The sequence below is a fragment of the Atractosteus spatula genome, chromosome 5, assembly GCF_055471065.1.
Source record: "Atractosteus spatula isolate fAtrSpa1 chromosome 5, fAtrSpa1.hap1, whole genome shotgun sequence".
In the NCBI taxonomy this organism is placed as follows: Eukaryota; Metazoa; Chordata; class Actinopteri; order Semionotiformes; family Lepisosteidae; genus Atractosteus; species Atractosteus spatula.
The window spans coordinates 64486034-64511232 of record NC_142710.1 but is presented as its reverse complement, the minus strand read 5'-3'; the positions used below and the strand labels follow the sequence as shown (position 1 = coordinate 64511232).

The 25199-nt window shown below is 50.5% G+C and overlaps 1 protein-coding gene across 1 annotated transcript in view; it reads right to left on the bottom strand.

The window, feature by feature from the left end:
• Nucleotides 1–552: 552 nt before the first annotated feature.
• The window catches only part of rad54l2 (RAD54 like 2), a 61188-nt gene continuing 36541 nt past the window's right edge, over nt 553–25199 (bottom strand). Inside the window, exons 3-22 of the mRNA XM_088915810.1 lie at nt 22247–22449; nt 21692–21815; nt 21134–21289; nt 19768–20006; nt 18918–19100; nt 18012–18145; nt 16659–16855; nt 15884–16226; nt 15010–15187; nt 13987–14226; nt 13317–13435; nt 12165–12268; nt 11689–11788; nt 10906–11111; nt 10188–10363; nt 9115–9311; nt 7958–8154; nt 7063–7152; nt 6313–6405; nt 553–6111 (exon numbers count right to left, since the gene is read on the bottom strand). Of these exons, the coding sequence (XP_088771936.1) occupies nt 5054–6111; nt 6313–6405; nt 7063–7152; nt 7958–8154; nt 9115–9311; nt 10188–10363; nt 10906–11111; nt 11689–11788; nt 12165–12268; nt 13317–13435; nt 13987–14226; nt 15010–15187; nt 15884–16226; nt 16659–16855; nt 18012–18145; nt 18918–19100; nt 19768–20006; nt 21134–21289; nt 21692–21815; nt 22247–22449 (4337 nt within the window). The 3' untranslated portion in view covers nt 553–5053. The remainder of the gene's footprint in view (nt 6112–6312; nt 6406–7062; nt 7153–7957; nt 8155–9114; nt 9312–10187; nt 10364–10905; nt 11112–11688; nt 11789–12164; nt 12269–13316; nt 13436–13986; nt 14227–15009; nt 15188–15883; nt 16227–16658; nt 16856–18011; nt 18146–18917; nt 19101–19767; nt 20007–21133; nt 21290–21691; nt 21816–22246; nt 22450–25199) is intronic.

Here is a 25199-nt window from a genome sequence, read left to right as displayed (position 1 = left end):
TCTGCGCCCCACATGTTAAAGGGGGGTTCTCAATGCGGGACCCGGGTTTCAGGGTGAAGAGACAGGAGGTGGAGCAGGCCGCTGGAATTAAACATCTTCCACCAGAAATGTGGCCCGGAGGAGCTTCAGAAAACAGTCTACCAGATCAAAATCACTTGGCTTAGAAATCGAGGTGCAGAACCCTGCTAAAGGCAAGGAAGACCCTCCCTTGAATTAATTCATTTCCTGCAGGAAGCACTGAGGACCGCAACACAACCCTTTCCGTACATTCAAGCTGAGAGACTGCTTCTCCCAGCCCAACCCTCTCCCACCCCTCCCCTCCGCCCTGTTTAAACAGTCTCTCGGAAGAAGACACAGTGAACTAATTTCACTGGCTTCTGAAAACGGGGCCAAGTCACTGCACACCTTCCTTGACAACACAGAACACACAGAAACACACGCCAGTACAAGTCGGAACCAGAGGAACAGGAAAGCCATCTTCCACATATTTGACAGGGAGAGGCTGCACACGATTGGCAAACAGACATTGGACAGACGTCTTTGTACAGATAGATGTTTAGTCCATTCTCAGTTTTTTTATTTTTTTATTTCAGTGTAGTAGTAATAATGATAAGTTACAAAAAAAAGCACTTTTTATCCTTTGAAAAATAATCGAACAGAACTCTTGCATAGCTAATGATAATCTAAGGCTTCTAGAAGTAATAATCATTTGATAGATGATGTGGATAAAAACAAAAGAAAATTGTCTTTACAGCATCAGCCAACTGGATTAAAAGAAAAAAAATGCTTCTAAAACTTTAAAATAAGTTTTCAAAGTTGTTTCTAAGTCCTTGTCCTTTTTTCCCTTGCAATGAATACAAGTTCTAACTGAACCAGAATGATTTTGTTAATACTTAATTTTCCTTCTGGGCATTTCTAGTTTCAGTCTGCAGTTTTAAAATGCTTCACAGCCACAACATGTATGTCTGTTAATTAAGTGAGAATCCACCAGATACCACCTGAGGCAACGGTCACGTTTTGTATTGTTAATAAAACCACATTTGACATCTTGGTCACAGTACAGTGGGAAAGACACTTTAAAATTGAGACAAGTTCGCTTTTGTATTCTCTGCAACGCAAAAAGAAAGCAGAGCGAAGGGTTGTATTTAGCGACTGCATGTGTTTGTAATTAAGGCCAGACAGTCGTGGAACCTTTGGTCGTGCCAACGTTGTTTCAGTACGACAAGTTATCAAACCAATTCCACATGGGGACACAAGTGCTATCGGTCTCTGCACGGATCTCTGAGCTTCAGGATGTAGAGTGTAGACGAAACAGCAAGGACTAATATTCTGGAGAAATGTAAGAACGTCCAATGGCAATTAATCTGACAGATTAGTTTATTTTTTAATAATTGAATTCATTGTTTGTTTGTTTTTTACTTTGGATATAGTTCAGAGTAATTCAGCAATCAATCCTTTCCAGGAATAACAAGAAAAAAAAGATTAAAATAGACTACATAGAGTCCAAATGTTTTAAATTTCTATTTCAAACATGAATTCAACTAAAATGCGTAAATATGATTTTATTATAGGTCGCTACCTTTTTTCCCCCCCATTACTGCTGGCTGCTATAAAACGTCAGCAAACTGTTTTAATTTTCCTCCACAAATGAACCCAGCGGTGCACAGAGTTGAATTCGGGTTGATTTTTAAAGCATTAGGTTTCAAGTTGTTACACTGAAATTAAGTGTATACTGTATGAAAAGTCTGGAAACATCTGGTATCAGTGGTAACCCCCCACCCCCCCACCCCTCAAAATGTCATTGTACCTCTAAAGTTTGGGACGGAACATTTTCCTCATTTCTGGGGAATTCTCAATATTTGCTCATGGTGACCCAAATCTCATATAAAATCCCTCTGGACTCTAGACAGCTGTGCCATTGTCATCAGGTTAAACATTTCACAAAGCATTTGAACTTGCAAAGCCGTTCAAATTACACTCTTATTTGTGCTGTAACGGTCTGAAGATAATGCGCTCATGCACATTTCTCTACAGGGCTGCTGGTTGTCGACCTCGGTTTGCGTTTCCTGGTGGTGTATATGCAGGCCAGCTCCCTGGCTGAGCCTGAAGGAGTTAAAAGGGGCTCTTGGCTACAGACATGACCGAACGTCCAAAAAGCAACCTCAAAACCAGATAGGAAGAACAAAAATAATTATCTTATTATCACAGCAATGGATCAAAGGACTACTGAGCAACATCGGAAGCAACATACTGTTTTTTTCTTTTAAAGGAACCTTGGCCAAGATGAAGTCTGAAGCTACAAACTCATAATAAAAGTGGGGAAACGAGTCCTATCACTTTTCCTTATCTAGCCTGCACGTTGGTCCTGATTCACAAACACTTTGGTCAGATGGTGCTCTCTCTCTCGTCTTGAAATAAAAGCTGTGCTGTGGCCTCCTCGAAAAAGACAACAACAACAGCCTTAATAATAACAATAAAACATTAGAAAAATAATAAAAAAAATTAAATGAATAAATATCCACCATTATAAATAAATTAGTGTGGAAAATTCGTACATTGAAACAGGTAAACTAACACCTTAAGCATGGTACAAAAGAAAAAAAAATAGATTTTTGTAATACATTATCACTGCCTCCATTTCGAAAACTACAAGGAAAATGAAACACTGCTTTTTAACTGCAAGCAATCCGTCCCCAGTTAGCTAGTTAAAGGGATGTTGGAGAAGTCTGTCTTGAAAGGAATGGCAGGCTGGGCCGCGGGGCTGTTCTGCACCGGCGCAGAGCAAGGAGACGCTAAGCTCTTGGCGCCTTGCAGCCCGAGCTGTGATCTATCAAAGCCAACACCCGCCGTGAGCCCCGGAACTTCGCAGGACCCCTGGGTAACTCCGGCGTGGTTTGGAAGAACGGACAGGATGAATAAATATTCGGGAACACTTCATTAGAATGTTGCTGCATAAAGGGTTCACAACCCCCTTACAGCTGCTCCAGAAGATGTTATCACCCGTACAATGCTTTACATCACCTGTGCGTAAGAGGTCTGGACATCTGTTTTAGCACTGCATCGCACAGAAGTTCTACAAATGATGCTAAAACAGCCGTCCTGACCCCTTGCATCCGGGTCACATTGTTTGCACATCAACACAGAGCGTCACGCAGGTGATAACGACGTCTTCAGCAGCAGTTAGGAAGGGATTATGGAGCCCCTGTGCAGCAACTTTCAAACAAAACAGTTACAGAGAGAAAACTCTGCTAACAGATCAGGCTCGGGTTTCTGGGGGGTGTCTTTGCTCTTTACGACCAGGAAACTGCAGTTTGTGCAAAAAAAAAAAATCTACCCTTCCACACTCCAACAAAAAAACAAACAAGGGATAGAGCAGCAGAAACCTTCTCTTCTGTATTTGGTGTCAGGCGGAAGGGGTCACTACAAACCTACAATGGCTTCCATTCAAGTAATTCAAACCCGCCCAGATAAAAACACAATGTTTCAGTTTTGTTCGTTCAGTTTTGTTTTGATATCCCTTTTCCTCCCGCCCTTCACTCATCCAGCCCCGGGAAAAAAAAAAAGAAGAAAACAAACGCGATTTCAGATCAGACATGGGGACCTTCCGAATCTGAGTTTTTTTTTTAAAAAACAACTGTTCTTCATGCCTCTCCACGTGGGATCTGTCAAGTCTCTGAACAGCTGTGACGGCTGAAAGGGCCAGTAGGTGACTTGTGAAGAATTTGGCACGGGATTACTGACAGTACTTGGTAAAAAAAAAAAAAGACAAGAAAATGAACCTTGATCTACCAAGTCCTGAAGATCACACCAGGAAAAAAAACAACAGACGGGATCTTCAGCCTTCGTAAGGATCATAAGAACCCGTGCCATACACCAAAGAATGACCACCCTCATCGGAACATGAACCTGCCAACACCATGGTCAACTCAAAAGGGACACTTAGTTTCTGCACTGCGCACTGCAGTGCTCAGCATTGTTTTTCTTTTTGTTTTTGTAAGACAATGGGCATCAATGCTTCGAACTCTAGGGCATTAGTCTCTCTCCCGGTGCCGACACTCATCGCGATGTACTCGTCTGTCGGACTCCTGATGGAGGACCACGCCGCTTCCGGGCGATTTTCCCGCACAGGAAAAAAAAAGAAAAATCCCGCGCCCGGATCCCTGCCCTACCCTGCCCTAGGCTCGTCATTAAAGGCTGAAATGAAAATACATTCTTTGACTTTTTAATTTTTTTTTCTGAATTCTTCCCTTCCAAAACGAACCAGGAGCACACACAGCCCTTGTCCTCTTCTCCTTCCCTATTTGTATGGTTTTCCAGCAGTTTCTCTTCCTCTGTTTTTTCCTCCTCTCTCCCATCTCTTCCTCCAACTAGAACTCCCTGCCCTGTCTGCACTTGAAAGGAAGTGTAACTTTCCAACCCTTTTGGACACACCCTTATGATTATGACCTCCTTAGATAAAACAATAATAGCAATAACGATAATAACAATAAGGTCACAATTCTTTTTTTTTTCCCTTTCCTGCAGGTGATGCTACTACTAAGTCTACCTAATACACTAACTAACCCAGATCTCGGTCACCTGCTGGAGAAACGCAAACAGCTCAAGAAGTAAGACGAACGCCTGGGTCTGTGAGGAGCCCCCTCCCGACAGACAGCGCCCCCCAGGGGGAGGGAGGAGTCTCTGCAGGCCTAGCCCAACAGGGGCTACTGTTTGTACTGGACCAGCGTGGGGCTGCATCTGGAAGCCTCACGGCGGATTTCGCAAGGCCGCAGCTTGAAAGATCTTCTCTCCGTGCTCCCGCTCCTCTTTTTTTAAAAAATATTTCTTAAGATATTCAGCATGAGGATTTGTTGCTTCGTCCCGTCTTCAGCTCCCGGCGCTGTTGAGGTCACCCGCTGCCGGGGGGGGGGGGATCCGCGGAGCGAAGAGAGGAGCGGCAGGGAGGAGAGGGGGGGGGAAGGCACTGCTCGCCTCCGGCACGAGGATGGGCGGCCTCTCCGGGCCGGCGGTCCCGCCACCCCTCCCCTCGCCCAGCTCCGCGCCCCCAGGCCCCTCACTGCCCCGTCACCTCGATGACGTCGTCGTCCGAACTGCTGGCGCCGCTCTCCGAGAGCTCGTGCGGCTCGGGCGGCCTCAGCGCCGCGCCCAGCATCCCCGGGGCCGAGAAGTAGGGGGGGAAGCTGGAGCCCCCGGGGCCGTGGGCGCCGGGGAGCCCCCCGGGGACCAGGGGGTTGGAGTACATCCGCGGCTCGGGCAGCAGGGACTGGCCGTAGGGCAGGGCGAAGCCAGGGAGCATGCCGGCCATGGCGGGGTTGAGCATGAAGGGAGGCAGGGAGGCTGAAGTCGAGGCTGAGCCAGCAGCGGCGGCGGAGGAGCAGGAGGAGGAGGTGCCAGAAGAAGAGGAAGCAGAGGAGGAAGAGTTGGGCAGACCGCTCCCCAGGCCGAAAGGGTCAGGGGTCAAGGGGAACATCAGCCGGGAGTCTCCCAGCTGACCGGGTGTCTGGAAGTACGGGGACCCCGCGCCCATGAGCATGGGGTGCCCCATGGGGCCGAGCAGCGCAGGGTTGAGCCCCAGGGCCGGAAGGCTGTAGGCGCCGGGGAACGGGTAGCCCGGCAGGGGCAGCGGCACCGAGGTCCGTTTGCTGGGCGGCTGCTTGTGGGGCGGGTCCTCCGAGGACGGCGTGGGCATCTTGCGCTTGGTGCCGCGCAGGTCCAGGGCCGCCCCCCCACCACCGCCGTCGGCCGAGGGCGGGCTGCCCAGGCTCGGCCCCGGGTTCAGGCCGTGGAGGTCGAGCAGCTGCTGGGCCGAGATGCCCTGTGCCCGCGTGCCGCCGCCGCCGCCGCCCTGCCGGCCCGCCTGGCCCCCCGCGGCGATGGCGGTGGCGCCGGCGGCGGTGGGGGCGGCGGCCCGCTCCGACCTGCCCTCCCGCGCCGCGGCGGCCGCCGCGTACTGCTGCAGCTCGCTGAGGATCTCGGGGCTGTCCGGGGAGAGGGGCCGCGCCAGGCCGTCCGGGGTGAGGGGCCGCGCCGCGCCGGGGGACGCGCAGCCGTTGCTGCCGCCGCCGCCGCCGCCGCCGTTGCTGGAGGGCTCCCCTGGCAGCCTCTGGGATCCTGGGAAGGAGAGAGCTGGGTGAGTGAGAGGCGCCGGCGGAGGGAGTCCCGCTCTGCCCCCGCGGCGAGGAACGCAGCCGGGCGACTCTCGGCGGGAACTTCTCGCTCTTCCAGGAGGCGGTCGGAGAAGAGCGGTCGAGGGTTCCGTTCTGGAATTATTTGCCGGCGTCGGACCAGCTCGTTTCCGGGAGCAGGGCTCACCTGCAGAGGCGTCAGCGCCCTCCGCTCCGGGTTTGGCCTTCCCGGCCGCTCGGATGGCGAAGATCCTCCCATCGCTCGTCCGGATGTACGTGCCTGTGGAGGGGAGGAGATCAAAAAGAAATGAGCAGCTTCCGATCAGTAAGTCCGACTTAAAACACTTCAAACAGCCTGGCACCCCGTTTCTCGAGATTTGACTGCAGCAAATTCCGGTAGCCAAAACCCTGTCAGAGGCCTACGGGTTCTTCCATGCATCTCGGAACATTATTGTTCCAAATTCAAATCCTGAGGCAGAGAACGGCCACTCCCACAGGTGGACCTGCTGTGGGAAAACTTCGCAATTCACTCTGAGGCGGAAGTGCACTGCAGTGGCCACATGTGGAATCGAATGACTCTGCAACGCATGGTTACAACCACTAGGGGGAGTCCTTGCTGTGAGCCCAGATGTAACTAAAACGCCTGGTGGGATTACAGGGTGAGAGCATACAAAATAAACAAAAAAAAAAAGGCCAAAAACTCAGCAACAGAAACAGTGCTGGGCTACCCGAAAAGCGCAGAGCATCCTGGATGCATTTAAGGACCTTTAACTTGGACAAACTCTTTTAAATGATCTCTTTAAATTAAAAATGTGCAGGCTGTTTGTGAGAAAACCCGGCGTGCTGCAAGGCCTGTGTGTGTTGGCCAGCGCACCTGGAGCTGCCTGAAGCGGAACCGGGTATCTCTGGGCACGATTCCCACTTTATCGATATTTACCCTTCGTCCCCCTGATCACGTGGATTCCTTCCCCAGCGCTGATCCGGGCCTGAACATCCGTGGTGCTGTTCGTTCCCGGAATCACAATATCTGGGGAAAAAAGGAAGGACAAGTGTTGTTTTCAGCAGGGTACTGGGGAAAGTGTCGGTGAACAAAAACTGAAACATGAACGCTAAATCGTATAAAATCAAAACAAAGCGTTTTTTTTAGAAAAAAATACTTCTCCCATTTGTCATTCAGAACCTCTCCTTTTAAAATATGTCCACCCTGACACGCATGTCGACTCCGTGATCCCAGAGGGTGGCATGAAAGAAACGGCTCACTGCAACAGCAGCATCTGCAAAATCTTGTTCCGAGTGTCGGATGGCTCACCCTAGCACAGGCTAGGCTGAGCTCCGTGATCGCGGGTTCGAGGCTGGGCCACATCACGTCACTAGCACACTGTGACTGGGATTACCGCGAGGGTGAGTGTAGGAATAGCGGCACAGGGATCTCTTCTCTCTGAGAGAGTGGGAGCAGACCTACAGTCGTGTCGAGGAGAGATGCGCCACTGTTCTCCACACATGAGTGCTAACTCTCCTGTAGGGCGCTATGGAGCTCTCGGCACATTGCAGATGGCTCCTCATCCCCCCCATACGGCGGGGGGGGGCCCTGCTATGAGCCCAGAGCCCACGGAAACAGCTGGTGGATTACTACCCGAGAGGGTATAAAATAAAGACGAAGCCTTGCTCTTACGTCAGTCTTCTTCTAGTCCTGTACTTAAAACAGGGATTTCTCATCTCCCGCCGCGAAAGGGCTACGGCACAGCTACGTGTTTGAGGCTGGTGTGGCTGTGCGCGTCCCAGGCTGCCTGCCTGGCCATCCCAGTGCCAGCCCCAGCAGCGCCCGGCCGTACCTGTCGTGGTGACGATCTTCTGCACAAACACCCCGGCTCTCTGCAGGTAGTTGACGGGGAAGTTGTGGCCGGAGCTGGAGCCGGCCATCGAGGACCCCGGGCCCAGGGGCACCTGCCGGGGCATCATGGGAATGGGGGTGGACTGGACGGGTCGGACGCTGGCCACCGGCTTCTCATCTGGCCGTGGAGGGGGGCGCCTGGGTGGGAGGAGGGGAGGTCAAAGGTTAGGTCTGAGATCTTAAAAAAAAACCCAAGACTTTACTCATGCTTGATATACATGTTATCGATACTTATTTTCGTTACTTGTCCACCCCAAATGGAGATCAGTTTTATTTTTAAATGATTTTCAGGAAACTTAAATGTCATTTTTAGGACTGTAGATCCACAGTTGGTTTCGGGGGTGTAGCCAGCAAATCAAGGTTGTTCAGTGTTGAACTGTATGAAGACTTACTCAAATACACACTCGAGTGTTATATTACTAACAGAACATGTACAGGGTGCAGAATTCAGTTAGCTTTAATTTATTCACATTCAAAAGACATAGAATATTCTGCAACCTTGGATCTATAAAAATCAGATTTAGGATTGTGTAGATTTTGTGACAACAGGTGTGTTAGTGCTTAGATGCATATCTGCGCCAAGTGTGTCCTTTTACATTCTGCGTTAGCAAGCACGTCCTTTTCTTTAACACGACAAATGAGGTCGCAGTTTGTAACAAAGCTATTTCAAAAGTACACAGAATGGCGCTGCGGCTCCTTGCACCCCTACCAGAATGAAAGGGGGGCCTACTCAAACAAGTGGACTGCGAACGCCTGCACCTTGCAGAAATGAAATGTGCATGAACGCACAGAGGGCAGCCTGGAGTTCCCCTGTACAACAGCACGCACCCCTGCTCACAGACCCAGCCTGCTGACTCTGCTGGCCTGCATTCATCCTGGGATCAACACTGCAGATGCTTCCTCCCAGTCTGTACTGGTGCACCCGGGGGACATGTGTTCCAGCCTGCACACCGAATGTGGCCGGGCCATCTCGCTCTCCTCTCATGACACGCCTATCTGGAAGAGCCGTCTAACCTCAGAATGAATGAGCCCTGCAACCTAACTTGTTCTGTCTAAGTGTCTGCGGAGAAGGGGCAGCCGCAGCAGTCAGACACCCACCAGTTCCTCTGGCTGAAGGCAGGGATGTTGGTGAGGCTCTGGTCGCTGGCAGGGTAGTAGTGGGCGTAGGAGGGGCGGGTGTAGGGCACCGATGCCCGCTTCTCGTCCTCGTAGCTCTTCTTGGCTGCCTTCTTCTCCGCCTTGGTGAGCTTCATCTCCTTGCGGTCCATCAGCAGAGACTCGTGCTGGAAGGGTTGCTGGGAGGACACGGCACACACGGGTAAGAAAGGCACGTTCTCGCTTACTCTGGAGAGCACGCCGACTACAGACCAGGCTAACCTGTAACCTGTAACGAGCAGGACTTATTTTGCAGGAGTCCTCAGAAAAAAAAGCAAACTTTTTTACCCTTCTGAGTGCTTAACATCAACCCACAGGGGATATGCTGTCAGCACACCTGCTGGTTCTACCAATCTGCATTTACAGGTCTTAGGAACTGACATTATTGGTTTTATGTTGAAAAGGAGGGTGAGGTCTTTACTGATAATTTCTTTGAAAGAGCCCCTTTCAAAACAGAAGAGGTTACCAACTCATTTTAACTGATCTCACTAGCAAGCAAATTGCAGATGAGAGAGTTTCTCCAAGGCAGCTGCAGTTTTGTCCTTTAGCTGCTTCTGGGCACAAAAGAAGAGGTGTCGTACGACAAGCCAATTCTCATTCAACTTAATCTGGGATGGAAAAAAAATGCAGCAAAAAATCTTTTAATCTCCCGCTTAAAAAAAAAGATGATTTCAAAAATAAAGTCACAGGGATTTTCTAGGTTAAGGTCTCATCTGAAAACCACATGGTGATGCTGACAATAAAATATGAAACTGAGATAAAAAACAGCAGTAGAATTACTACTTTAAGACGGGCAAGTTTCTCCAAAGCATTTTTGATTTTGGGATCAGTGGGGTGTAAGGGCTCTCAGCGAGACACGTGACCTAGGGGTTTCTGTCAAGTCAAAACGAGCACCGCTGATAACAAAACTGGCCAACAATCCCACAATCCTTCGGAGCTCTCGGCGCGGAGAGCAGCCTTCGAGATGAGCGCTGGGGGTCTGGGGGTCTGGGGGGGGGGGGGGGGCCCTGCCGTACCTTGGTGATGAGGTGGGGGTACAGCACGCAGGCCTGCTGGATGACGCTCTCCATGCTGTGGCTGGGCTCCAGGTGCACCCTGGACAGGTCGGGCTCCTCCTCCATAAAGTGCAGCAGAGACTCCACCTCCCGGCGTGTGAAGTTGAGCACAGGGTTCAGGTCGTCTACCACGCGGTCTGAGCGATGGTAAGGGCACGAGAGAGAGACAAGGGTGGAGATTTAAGTACTCTGTGGCATCATCGCTAAGAGAGAGAGGACGGCGAGAAAATAAAGGGGGGGGATGTGCCGTGACTGTCAAACAGACCTCTGTGAGCCCGTAGTTTTACCACCAGCACCGTGCGATGTCTGCGATACACCATTCATTTCATCATTCAGAGACGGCTGAACGTGCCGTCCCTCGAGGTCCTTTATGAGGAAACTGAATCGCGACCCACCGGCCCGTGCAAATGCAGTTTTGTTCCAATGTGTCTCCGAGTCGTGCCGGGAAGCACCGGCGCGCTCTCCACCGTGTGCAACTTCTCCGGTTAATCCAGGGATGGTGCTGCTAGATCCTAATGTCCCAATATAGTGACGGGGACACTATACTGTAAAAAGGTGCCGTCCTTCGTATGAGAGATAAAACCAAGGGCCTGACGCTCTGTGCTCATTAAAAATCCCAGGGCGTTTCTCGAAAAGAGTAGATACGCTAACCCCAGCAGCCCGCCGGCGGGCCCCTCACCTGACATGCCCTGTTTGGAGATCTGCCGGTCATAGATCTTCCTCTCCAGGGTGAAGTCGCACACCAGCCGGTAGATGTGGCAGGGCTTCCTCTGCCCGTAGCGGTACACTCGGCACACCGCCTGGGCATCGTGGCACGGGTTCCAGGAGGCGTCGAAGACCACCACGCGGTTCGCGCCGATCAAGTTCACGCCCAGGCACCCGGCTCTGCGGAAGGAGACGGGCTATGTTCCCCAACGGCGTGGAAGACCGAATTTTAAAAACCCGGATACACGGCGACGGGAGGAAACGATCCAGTTCGCATTTTGAGCGACGTTGAGGCAGGGGGGTGTCTGAGGGAGCAGGATGGATCAGGATTCGGAACGGGGCGCTCAGGAACCCGACACCTGGATTTAGCAATAGCCGAGGCCGGTGTCTGTACCTTGTCAGGCAATCTCATTATTTCAGATGTCTCCCCTTGAGGACTCTTATCTCCCTGGATACCCAGGAGACCGAAGGTATGAACTGCAGAGTAGCGTGCCACAGCTTACAAGCACTGCCTGTAGGCTCGGCCATTAAGGAAAAAAGGCAAATGTGCCTGGCGAGGATGTAGCAACAGAACTAGACTACAAAAGGTTACTTTCTATGGTACCCGGTATCGTATTCTTGTAAATCCTAACCTGCTCTTCATTTTTTTTTCTTGCTTTGCAGTCACTTTCCATGGCAGCAGACATCCGAGATGCCGGTACTGAAAGACCTTTCGGACGCAGACAGACTGACGGATCAACTCGATTGATCGACTGACCTGGTGGACAGCAAGAACAGCCAGGTGGTGTTGTTCTTGGGGTCGTTGAACTGGTTAATGAGCCGCTCTCTTTCAGACGCAGAGGTGCTCCCGTCTAACCCTGTGGACAGCGAGACAGATCCCGTGACCCCACCAGGCACTCCTCCGGTACACACCGGCAGATCGGAACCCAGCTCCTAGGCAGCAATGCGTGCAACACCTACAATATTCACTGACTATATCACTACAGTCAACAACACATTCAGTTCACATTTGTGGGTTTTTTCTTCAACAATGGCCTCTTTAAAGAACACATGCGGTTGTATGAGCTGCCCAGCTTGTGGAAATTTAAAATGCAGACAGACATTCTTAGAGTCAACCAGCAGAGGGCGATAACACATTAAAATGGATATGAGCTGCCAACTCCCAGCCTGCAGTGATCTACATCGCTGACCGTGTAGAAGAGAGAGGTCAGTGGGAGCACAGCGGACACTCACGGTAATAGTGGACATTGCGTATCCAGTTCCCACTGTGTCCTTCAGCTGGCATGGGCCTCTTGGCCAGAAACTCCTCGATGACCGACAGCGTGGAAAGACTCTGGCTGTGGGGAAGACGACAGTCACTGGATGAGATGTTCACAAACTGAGAATTTTTTTCCCTCCTGCCCCAAAATCCCAAATGTGAAATGTATTCCCGGTTATCTAAAAGCCAGTCCACGGCTTCAGCTGTGTAAAATCCAGCAACAGCCAATACAGATAGGGAAAAGGGGAAAAAACTTTTTTTTTGGCTGGATTGGGGGGGAAAAAAAGGGATTATTGAGCAAAGGCTTTCCTGAAGCTTTTGAAAGCCATCTTCTTAATCAGAACAGAAATTCAGAAGAGCAGTGGAAGCATTAATAATGTGTTAAACAGGCGTGCATGTGGACTAAGTCCCACTGCTGTTGTCTGTAGTTTCAATCTCCTTCATCACAAGAATGCCTTTGGTGAAGACGAGGGGCGCCTTCCAGTTCAGGGACACACTGACCGAGACCATGAAGCAGTAGTTCATCCGATCCTGTCAATCCAGAAAAGCGGATTTTGTAGTGGCAGAACGCAAGACCACCTCGTGACCCATCTTTCAAGACATCAAGGGGGGGGGTGTCTTGCTTGTTTTCCCCGACATTTGGGGGACCACGTTGCCAACGCACGACCACGGAGGACAACTGTGACTGGCCAGCGCTCGACCGCTGACCGCCGTCGTCCGGAAAGAGGGACTGAGCGTCCCATCACAGTCTGTCCAGGGGCCTCGGGACTGAGTTGACACCTGGGTCGAGTCCTACCCGATACCAGCGTAACAGTGGGCCACGCTCATCTCTGATTGGTCTTTTTTGTCACATTTTATGTAAATCTGTCTTGTAGCCGTCTCTAAAGTTTTTACTTAACTCCAGCTGATCATGGGTGTACAGCTGTGGTACTCAAGGGCGGGAATCGAGCAAGTTCTCTGGGTTTCTTCAGCCGTCAACTGCTGAAGACCTTGAGTCAAGCTAATGATCAGCTCAATTAGGTCATTAATGGCAGAGGCGGACTGAAGACCCACAGAAACGTTAGCCCCCTGGGACTGGAGTAGGTACTGCTGCGGAAGACCATTAGAGACGCCGGACTCTTCCTCACCTGAATACCAGGATTTTATCTCCTTTCCTCACGCTTTCGTCTATCAGGTTAAAAAGCAACACCATCTTGGCAGAGTTCTCCAGCACGCCCGTCTGGTAATTGGTCATGAGGTCCTTTGCCTGGAAGAGGGGGGAATTTTAATTAATCCAGTGATTCATTACAATCCGTGCCCATCAGTGAATGCAAAGAAAACCCCACCAAGAAAATCAGTTCTGGTAGAAAAACAGTCCTGTGTGACTCTACTCAAAACAGATTGGAAATACAAGAGGAAGCACTGTCATTCTGATAACAAGCAGTCAGGCTCTTGCTGTGAAGATCCTCATGAATAAGATGACGTGTCAACTTAAAACAACCCCCTTAAACAACCATAACTATAATTCATCCCCTTTGATCGCTGGATGAATCACAGCGTGATGCTCAGCATAACCCACACAAGACGTGGACCCTGCATTCAAAACCAAAGGGCGGCGGGGGGTGGGGGGCGGGTGTGGGGAACGAGCTGCCCCGCCTCGTCGTTGAAGCCAATACCCTGGTTTCTTTCAAGAGGATGAGATTCGAGGATTGATTAGCTACTAAAAAACCAAACAACGGGCTCCTCTCTTTTGTAACTTATGTTCTCGAGTGGCTGTGTGCAGGAGCCCAGCGACCCAGAGAGACGCCCGCTGCTTACCCATTCGTAGGTGATGACTTGGTTGGCCTTCTCCTGCAGGACGCTCAGGCCCACCCCCGGCAGGCCGTACTTGCTGTTGGTGGAGTCGGGCCTGGCGCTGCCCTCCAGCTTGGGCTTGAGGCCGGCGGGCGCCTGGCAGCGGCTGTTGCCCGTGGTGATGTCGTCCAGGTCCAGGTCCTGCTCGTTGGCGAGGGTCTCCTTCTGCAGCGCCTCGTAGAGGACGTCGGGGTGGTTCCAGATCTGCGAGGGGCGTGGGCGCATCAGGGCATTTTAAATACGCGCCTAACGTAATATTACATTCATCTCTAATGGAACGTTTGATTTCAGTGTGTGTGAAACATAGCTGGTTGGATGTCAAACAAAGTTTCTGAGGAATCGGACAAAGTTGGATCGTGTTGTGCTGGGCCATGTCTTGCCCAGTTGTATCGAGTCGTGCCATGTTGTGCCGTGTTGTGCTGAGTCAAGTCTTGTCGTGCCGTGCCCAGTTGTATCATGTTGTGCCATGTTGTGCCGAGTTGTGCAGTTTTGTGTTGTGCTGAGTCAAGTCTTGTCGTGCCGTGCCATGTTGTGCCGAGTTGTGCAGTTTTGTGTTGTGCTGAGTCAAGTCTTGTCGTGCCGTGCCCAGTTGTATCGAGATGTGCCATGTTGTGCAGAGTTGTGCAGTTTTGTGTTGTGCTGAGTCAAGTCTTGTCGTGCCGTGCCCAGTTGTATCGAGATGTGCCATGTTGTGCAGAGTTGTGCAGTTTTGTGTTGTGCTGAGTCAAGTCTTGTCGTGCCGTGCCCAGTTGTATCGAGATGTGCCATGTTGTGCAGAGTTGTGCAGTTTTGTGTTGTGCTGAGTAAAGTCTTGTCGTGGCGTGCCCAGTTGTATCGAGATGTGCCATGTTGTGCCGAGTTGTGCAGTTTTGTGTTGTGCTGAGTCAAGTCTTGTCGTGCCGTGCTCAGTTGTATCGAGTCGTGCCGGGTCCTGAGACAAAGGGTGAGGCAGCAGTGAGATACTCCGGGGTGGAGAAGAGAGCTGACCTTGCAGCAGACACAGAAGGCCTTGAGCGGGTTGAGCCCCAGCCAGCCGCTGTTGCCCGCTTCCCGGAAGCGGTTCATGAACTCGGAGTAGAGCGCCCGCTGGAGGGGCGACAGGCGCACCAAGATCACGTGCTCCTCCTTGGAAGGGAGGTGGGTCTTCAGCACATCGTGACCTCGCCTGCCAACAACAAGCACACAACGCCAATCAGACATCGACGTGCAGCAACGTACATCAGAGAGCATCTGACCGGTCTTCGCTCGGCCCATCTGGCATGTTTAGTTCTGAGCTGCCGACTGATCCCAGATCTCATCTCGCTGCGTCTTGAGAGACGCCAGAGTATCAGCTGCAGCAGCATCGCCGGGCAGCTTGTTGCAAACTCCCACCAGCCTTTGTGTAAGGAAATGCCTCCTGCCCTGTTGGGAGGATCTCATCCAGCTGTTTCTTGAAAGAAGCCTGGGTATCGGCTTTGACAACACAGCTGGGTGTCACAGCGCTTAACACTGGAAATGATCACGATGCAGCCACAGAAATAAACCTGAACCGCGTTTCTTGCGTTACGCTACACTGTGCAGCCCCCTAAAATACGCCTTCCACAGCACGAGAGCCTTCAATAAAATGCCAACACATTAACACCGGTAATAATTTTAAAAAGAAACTCAGATAAAGCACGACATATATTTGAACGCACTTTCTTCCGCACTGCGGATTTTGTGGATGGTTACCCGGTGAATAATCATAACAGAATGCAGGTTAATTACTGAGTCCTTAGTGGCCTGTGCACACTTCAGCATACGGTATGCGGAGGAGAGCGAGGTCAGAGAGGAGTTTTTCCACGCAAGCAGGGAAGCCAGCAGGCACTGGGAGGAGGCTCACCTCTGCACGAAGCCCTCCAGCAGGCTGTGGAGCACGTGGCTGCGGTACCGCATGAGGCGCACATCCTGGGGCGTGCTGTCGATGCACTGCCCGTTCAGGATGGGGCGCTCGAACATGTTGCTGAACTCCTGCCGGGTGCCCAGGAAGTCGGGCCGCACGAAGTCCACCATGCACCAGTACTCGATGAGGTTGTTCTGCAGCGGGTAGCCGGTGAGCACCACGCGCCGCCGCGAGCGGATGCTCTTCAGCGCCTGGGAGGTGCTGGCGTGGCAGTTCTTGATGCGGTGCCCCTCGTCGCAGATCACCACGTCCGGCCCGGGCCTCGACAGCGCCTTCTCGATCCCTGGGCGGCACCGACACAGGCTGGGTTGCAGGAAAAGCCCGGAACCCCAGAGGCACAGACCAGTATGTCAACTGGCCCCCCTCTTGTCTTCACACATACACGCCAGGAAGGATGTCCCAACACAGAACAAGCTCCCCGTCACCTTTCCCTCCATGTTTTTGAATGTGTGTTTTCGATTGACCCCAACTAGGCTTTCAATGGTAAAATCTACACTGTCACAGACGTAGAACGATCCTGCTCTCTGTTCTAAGCAAGGGTAACCTTTAACCCTTAAGTTTAACTCGCTAACTCTGACTTGGCTCCGAGTTTCAGTTATTCACGGTGCCTCATGAATTGTAAAAATAAATCATCAACACTGAAATGTGAAAGCAGAACAGAGATGCACTAAGATGCCCATCTCCTCGGAGGGTTGTGCAGAGGGGGCCGCCTGACCTTTGAGCAGCTCCTGCTGTCGGTCTTCCTCGTCCAGGTCGATGATGACGGGACCGGTCGGCTTCTTGGACTTCTTCCTCCTTCCCGACACGAAGCTCTTTTTGAGTGACAGGAGACGGTACATCTCATAGCCCATCAGCAGCACGCCGCCGTCCGTGGACCAATCACTGATCACCTTGGCCCGAGCGGCCGTCGTCCTGAAGAAGAAGAGTGTGAGGTCAAAGGTCACGCAGGAGCGGGGGTCAAAGGTCACGTGATTGTGAGGTCAGAGGTCACAGGAGAGTGACAAAAGTCTCACGGCCAAGTCCAGGCCCCATTCACAACCTTGACTGTGGCCAAGCATGAGAATTTTTCAGTTCAGTCCATATTACCCACGTCTTATCACATCTGAAAACAAATGGCAACCAATTAACATGCATGCAAGCCATCTTTTTGCTTCAGAAACAATCCAAAACCTTCATGTAAGGGTTTGGCATGAAGATTCAGCAGAAACTAAGCAAACTAATTAAATGAGAACTCATGCATTTTCAAGAGGAAGTAAGTCAATAGGAACACTTAGTTAGAAGTGGCACTTGAGTACAAAAAATATTATTTTGATATCTTGCTCTAGTAACACACACTTCATGCCTTGCAGAATACCAACAGAGACTTTTGATGGTAGCCTCACCTTAAGGGCTATTAAGTTATTTTTTGCATTCCATGTTTTACAATTGAGTATACTGTACTAACCCATGTTCTGAGCAGGAGAACTAAGAGATGCTCTTTTTCAGGATAAACCTACATGGCCTTGCTAAGGTTCAGAAAGCACAGGCATGGTGAATACAATTTGATAAAACATACATGGAGATTTGTTATCTTGCTAAACTAAAAGTCAAGCATAAACACACTGTGGGCTGTAAAGAATTGGAAAGAAATCAGAGCAGGACGCAATGATCAACTCATGCCCCTGCTTATGGGGCTGATGTTGGACTGAAGGAACTTGATCTCTTCAGTCCCAGTAAAAGATGTCTGAGACGAGGCTGGATGGAGATTTTCAGTCTTTAAGGAAGCTAAAAAGGTGGGACCTGGTGCTGTCTTCAATTAAATTTAATCAAGCAAAGGACAAAGAAACCCAACGGAAGTCACTATAGCACTGATGTGAGAACGTTTCACATTCAGTATCAATGTAAGGAACACATTAGCAAGCTGTGCTGTAAAGGCATGGGGCTGTTCTTTCCAAACCAACTGCAGGGCTGTGACGGAATCATGCCATGTTTAGGAATAAAATCTTAAAAACTCAAAAATTTTCGTCTTACTTCGATTTTGCGCAGCCATCGGGGGAAATAAAAAAAAAAAACCCCATGAGGTACGTACTTGTGCTCATCATTCAGGATGTGGACTTTGAAAGTGCGAGGAAGGTGTTCGCTGGGGTCAGTGTCCGGGGGCAAGCTCTCCGGGGCAGGCAGCCACAGGTTGAATTCGGCCATCCAGTTCTGCAGCGTGTTCACCTGGCAGCCGAGAGAGGAGCAGAATAACCTCGTACTGCATTTCTCAACGCCTCGTTTTAACACTAGGTTAAAAATACAACAGAAAGGCTCCCCGCTCTCTTCAAAGTTAGTTAGCTTCGACTCTACTCCCTTTTCCAGTGTGGCTTTTGAAAAGTCTGGATATATGTAAAGCCAGAACATATAAACTAATTATGAACACTAACTTCAAGGAACTGGTTTTGGGAGACAACACAGTGAATACTTATAGTACACCCATCCCTCCATTTACAAACACCAGGTTTTTACGTTTTTGGTATAAAAAAGTGTGTATTTTCATCCCAGAGTTTTGCTACAATGAAGACATGTCCTTTACAGCGGAACTGAAGATGCCATTATCACAGCATGATCTCCCACAACACAGTTCCTTAGTACCAATGCATTGTCAGACACATTTGTCACACATCTATCCTGTCTGGTTAACTCACAGGATATATAGGGTAATAAACTACCATACACAAGCAACCGTATTCGTACTTTGATGATTCAGGGCTCCTTCAAGATAAAAACAAGTGATGCCGGGTGATTTTTTAAATCCCAGGAATTAATCGGAAGGTTTAACATGTTAAGGAACGGGAAGCTCGTTTTCGATTTCCGGACTTTCATCTTAGGGACAGGAGAAGCGAATTTTCGAGGAGTGAATTTCGTTCTCAGACCGAGAGACTGGGCGCCTACAAGAGGAAGGAGGGAGGACACTGTGGATGGGTGTGACCGGCCGGAGCGTGGGGTCACTCACGGGGACGATGGCCAGCACGGTGTGGGCGCTGGTGTGGCGCAGGAGGACGTCGATGAAGGAGATGACCTGCAGGGTCTTCCCCAGGCCCATGCTGTGGGCCAGGATACAGCCAAAGCCACTGCTGGTTTTGTAGCGCTCCAGAGACTCCACCAGGTTATCATAGAGGAACCGAATGCCACCGATCTGCAGGAGAGGAGGTAGGAACATGATGTCTGGTAGGCCACCGACCCCATCTTAACCATAGGCCGACTTGTGTTTGCAGCAGATACTCGAGACATCAGACACCGCAGGGCACAAGAGTGTGAGGTCAGAGGTCAGTGGCATTCTCACAGCGACAAGAGTCTCACTCTTATTTCCAAGGCCCACTCAGAACCCTGACTGTGGCTTAATTAGAATTAAGCCACTTCATCTGGCAGTCAAGAGAGCAAGATATCAACCCTAGACTGTATTTCTCAGTGTTGTTTGAACACTATGAAAAACTCATGACACCAGGACAAGGCTATTGCAATGCTAGGACAAAAATCAGAAGTTCAACATGCAATAAAATAACGCCACCTGCTCTCTTCTGGGTGAGTCAGTGAAGGTTACTCCTTCTGCAGGTGTGGCTTTTGAAAAGACAGTACTTTTGTACAGTACGTAAAGGCCTGAAGGCACAACCTAATTGTGAACACAAAGTTATCATGTAACTCACGTGAAAAAAAAACAACAGTGCCCACCCACTAAGGCAGACTAAAACTGAGAGAACACTAACAGTCAAAGTGCTGGTGAGAGCAGAAGCGATTCTAAGTGGCTTGTGTGGAGAGCAGGCCTGCCCTGTAGGAGGCGCTGCTAGCCCCAGGCGGGCCGGTACCTGGTGTGGCTTGACGGCGCGGGCGAGCTGGGGGGCGAGGAACAGGTCCCTCTCGGTGGAGGGGTGGTTGATGTTGACGAGCACGCGGCCCTGGGCGTCGGGCTGGTTCAGGGCGTCGTTGACGTGCGCCCCGCTGCTCTCCTCCGACCCGGGCGTGGCGGACCGGTCCTCCTCCTCGGTGGCAGATTCGCTGCTGATCTGCAGGGCGTCGTCCTCGCCCGAGCTCAGCTCGATCACGTCTGCGCGGGACACGACACGGGGCTCACACACACACACACACGCCTGGGCCACAAGTCAGCGCCACCCCCTGCCCGCCTCCTCATCCACCCTGCAGGGCTTGAAACAGCCCCGGGGTCATTTCCCACACGCTCCCCCGTCTGGAACCCACACCACGCCAACCTCGGTTAGAAAACGCAGTCGGGCACTGCGCTGGTGTGTACCGCCGACAGAGCCACAGCCCTTGGCAGGTCTGCTTCCAGGTGTCACACCTGGAGAAGGATCAGCAGCCGGAATGTCCCTGGTCTCTTTTTCAGCCAAGAATTAACCTGGGTTTGTGTGCATTTCCAATATTTTTAGAGCTCTTTGAAGAGGTTAATAAACAGGGTGCCGGTCAGGTGGCCATTTGGTGGCCAGTTACAAAACCTTAGGTCAACTTGTTTTACTTCAGAGGCAAAAAAACTGCAGAGCCGTTATGCAACACCATTGACCGGTTGGTTATACAACTAGGATTAGTGGAAGGACCAGTTGTATAAGCCCAGCAAAATGACAGAGCTTGGTTAGTGGTATGTAAGCTGGATGAATGACACTAATTGTACCATCTTGCTGAAAGCACATTCATGTAAGGGTCTACTGTCCCTTAATGACATACACATCTCTCCACAAAAGAAGGGCAACAGGCTACTGAACCAAGGTCAGCAGTGTGCAGATATCCCCGTCCGCTCTGTGCTGAAGCTGGGCACAGAACGTGAAAGCTGGACATACTACATGACCAAACCCAAGGAGTTCCTGCAGTAAATCAGCATGAATAATTTCACACTGGGCAGTGATGTGAGGGGAAGCCTATGTTAAAGAAGATTTCAAAGTACTCTTCCTTAACTTTCAATCTATGTGCAGTTACTTGCAGGTTAATGTCTTGAAGCGACAGGCGTGAGTTTATTTGGGATATACCACCACAGAGTAAACTACACATTCAGCAGCACCGCATGGGCAGAAACGACTGGAATTACCAGTCACGCCTCTCACGGGTAGGCAAGACAACCTTTCTCGCGACAGCAGGATTCCCTTCGCGAGAAAACCTGGAGAAAAGACACGTGTCGCAAGAGGCCGTCGCTGTGTGGAAGTGGGGCGTGTCTCGTGGGTCTCTCACCGTCTTTCGTGGCACGAAAGGCTCCCTTTGTGTCATCCTCGCTGGCGCTGCTGCTGCTGCTGCTGCTGCTGTTACTAGTGTCCAGGCAGATCACTTCCTGTTTGGCCACATGGCAAGTGCTTTGGGACACCTCGCCAGTCCTCAGGACCTCCTCCCCTGAGGGACAAAGACGTGACTGTGAGCGACAGAGTATTCACACCGGGCTTCTTCAAGCGCAAGAAAAAAAAAAAAGGCTCACTGGAGAAAAAGCATGCATTGCGACAGGTTCAACAACAGATCCTCACCTCGTGGGATTCAGGAGGGACCCTGATCAATCAGCTCTGCTGGCCTTCATCAGACTTTGGGAGTCTTTCTGCGATACTGGGATAACTCTAGCGTCACCATCTTTTCTCTTCAGTCCTGAAACACCTTACCATCTCCAAACAGGCTGCTCCAGCCCTGGTTGTTCCTAATTATTCCCCTAAACCCCAGGTAGGTTTTGCTGCCATAGTGCATCAGAGTCATGCGCAGTGATGTGCCGTCAGCAGCTTGCACGCGGAGCGCGCTTGCCATGCTCACCTTGAATGAAGTCCGCTGGAGGCGCGGGGAAATCTTTCCTCTGCTGTTCCAGCCGCTTCCGTCTCTCCAGCTCCTCCTGCTGGGCAGCTTTGGTTACTGCTTCTAGCTGGTGCTCTCTCAGGAGCTTTCTGCACAGCGTCGGAGAGAGAGGGAGAGGGAGAGAGGGAGACAGAACTCAGAACACAAGCAAGGACACCGTTTACAACTCCGTTTGCTACATTTTCTCGTCAAGGCCAAGAAGTATCCGTCAAGATCAGGACTGGAAAACGCTGGCGGAAAGCTCAGCTTCTTTAGAAAAAGTAAAAGTGTCCTTTGCTCTACAGGAGGGTGGATTTTGCACGTCCACACATACAGGCGGAGGTTAAAAAGTGCTTGTGGCACCTTCTGTATGCCTAGATTGTCCACTGCAGCTGCTGCACAGAGCGCATGGCTTCGCTCACAAGAGAAGCAGCATGTGTAAACACCTGATGCCCAAAGACGGCAGCGTACCAGACAGGGTGCTGACGAACGGGGATACCCACTCATCCCCACCGTGTGCCGAGCGAGTGCCGGGACTTGCCTGATATTCCTCCTCATGTGCGCCGGCTTGGACACCCTCTTCTTCTTGGCGCTGAGGGCGAGCGAGCCCTTGCTCTCCCCGTTGGAGGGGGGCCGCGGGGTCTCGCCCGGGGGTGAGGTAGATGGTGGGGTGCGCTGCCACCCCAGGGCGTCCCCCCGAGCATCGTTCTCTGCGCTGTAAGGGGCCGCCTGGGGCTGGTCTGCAACAGGTGGGCAGAAGGAGAAGGAGAGTGGGGTGGTCAGATATCCCTCGGCAGGGGAACAGGACAGGAGGGCTGGGCAGTGGCGCTTCACTGGCAGCCCCTCACACAGAGTGACCGGCTTTGCACACTTACGCTAACGCCAGGGGTTAGGGAATTAAGGGATAAACACTGAGGCTACAGGGCCTGTAGAAATGTGCTGCGACCTTCCAGCTTCACGCTTTGAATCAAACCCAGAGGGGAACTGGACGAAGGAGCAGAAACGGCTTGACCCTCTTTTTCCAATGTCCTCGCTAGGCCTGTGCTCACCTAGACCAGAGCGTGTCCTCGGCTCCACCACCGCGCGGGTAGGGTTAGTGTCCAGCGCAGGCCGTTTCAGACAGCTGACCGGAGGCACGACAGCACGAGTCTTAAAGATAAGGTGGCCACGAAGGCGCTCAATTCCAAGGGCATGTCGCTGACCTTTTCACACGACCTCACAGGTGTCACGCAAGGGAGCCGACGATGCAAGAACCGATGAAACGCTCGGCCCAGAACCCAAGTTAAGACGTGCATCTGGGCTTCCCTACAAAATCAAATCGCCTGCTGCGCTGAAATAAGAGACTCCCTCCCCGACGGGTTATGTAAGCGCTCATAAATATTTACCAGTTATGAAACAAAGCCCCCGGAACGGGGCGGTGCCGTCTGGGGCAGGATGTGGCGGGGATTTTACACGGTCAAGGTTACAGCACAGGGAAAAAGTTGGCGGAATCCGAAATGCTACCACCCCCCCCAATCCCCCAGCACACACTCATACTGCTGGAGAAAGGGCCTGGCCCCCCCCTCCTCGCCCCCGAGGTTAAACACCAGAGCGAACACAGAGCACGCACACACACACACACCTGACAACGGCTGGGCAGGAAGATAAATGACTTATATAACTTGTGGGAGGCAGAGCGATTCCTCGACAGCTGACGTAAAAGAAGATAATTCACCCCACTCTCCACAAATCACGTTTACATAAAGCAACCCGAGCGCAGGTTTTATTCTTCTGATTATTTTTGGGTGCATCCCGCTTCAGCTGATAAACCGCATCGCTTGGCTCATTCTTCCTTTTAAGACAAACCTGCGCAGATTTTGAACTTGTCAATGGGGTCGAACGGCCCCCTGTTCTGTGTAACCTTTCTCAGGTTCTCCTGAGATTTTTTTAACAGGAAAAAAACAGACTCAATCTTAGAAGCTACAGGGTAATAGAATAGAGGGTAATATAGGGAATAGAAGAGAAAATTTTGTGACCAAGTGACCAAAGATTATTTTTAGATTTACGCAATGCTTCCGATTATGCTTTGTCTCAGAAGGAGTCTATTTAACAGTACATCACTAGTGAAATGTAGAGTATTACGTATTACTGACAACAGATAAAGATAACCTAGTGAACCTTTATGTAAAGGTGTGTTAATAAATAGGACATTCAAATCCTTCATAAATAAATAATACACGGATTACGTTTGACTACAAAAAAGAATTACCAGTGATGGTAAAACTTTGAAGGTACAGATGTTCACAAACTGACATTTGTTAGAAACAGATGATTTAAGAGTTACCCAGAAAACCTCGGTAACCCAGGCTTACCCCCCTACTGCAAAGCAACAGACTCAGCCATGAACAGCATGCAGAAACAAAGGGAAATAGTTCTGTTTTGTGCATCTGTATCTCTCGAACTATAAAGCATGACACGGAAGAAAACTCCCTTGCTCTGGGAGGAATATCAAGACACGTGTGTCATTAGTGCAGATCAGTTTACAAAAACCCGTCTCCAGCTCTCAGTTCACACCGTTTAATTTTGCTCTAAAGGACACTTGCATAACTGTACTTGAAAGGCAAGAACACTCACTGGTGTCAGACAGAACACGTTCTGGATTCCTTTCTGCAGACAGCAGAAGCTGGGGTGACTGGTGTGAAGTGAAGCAAGTTGGGATCCTGCTCAGTCTTTGTTCTTTTTTTAGCCAGATGGAAAAAAAAGTGTCGCGCTATAAATGGAAATCCGACTTCTGCTCCTGGTCGTGAGACAGCACACCACAATGTCCAGGTCTTTTGGTACTGCACAGTAAGGAATGTGCTGCGTTCTCCCAGATTTGAGTTTTGAAATCAACACAAAAGAGCAACCGGACAAAGGAGAAGAAATGGCTTCAATCACCAATATTCTCACAGAGCTGCGCTCACTTAGATTGAAGACTGAAGCATAGTAATATAGGATTATTAGCACAGAAAAGAGAGAATCCTGGACTTCATAATTGCACGAATCAAGACACCATGACCTCACGGCCTAACGAGCTGGAGATTAATCATAGTTGCTTTAGACAGCACTGCTTGCTGACCTTCAAGCAGTTCAGTACCTCTTATTCGTATTGTCATGTTCACCAGCAATGTGAAGCAACCCTTTTGCCTGCTTGCTCACATTGCGATGCTAAAAGTGGGAAAGCACAAAACCCTTCATAGATCCTAAAACGCAGCAGTAGAAATGGTTTCAAATTCGGTAAAAAAAAACAAAACAGGGACCTTAACCAAAAGCATTAATGCGAAAGAAAAAGTACAACCATTGTTTAAGCTGAAGCCTTTTTTAAGTGTCCTGTATCTTTTTCAATTTACTGTTCAAAAGCATATTATAGACACGCACTTGCAACATGCACTGTGCAAGTCTGCAGAAACAGAAAGGCCTTCAAAACTGTACAGATGTACTGGTTGAGAAACGTAAAAGTCTTTGTAACCAG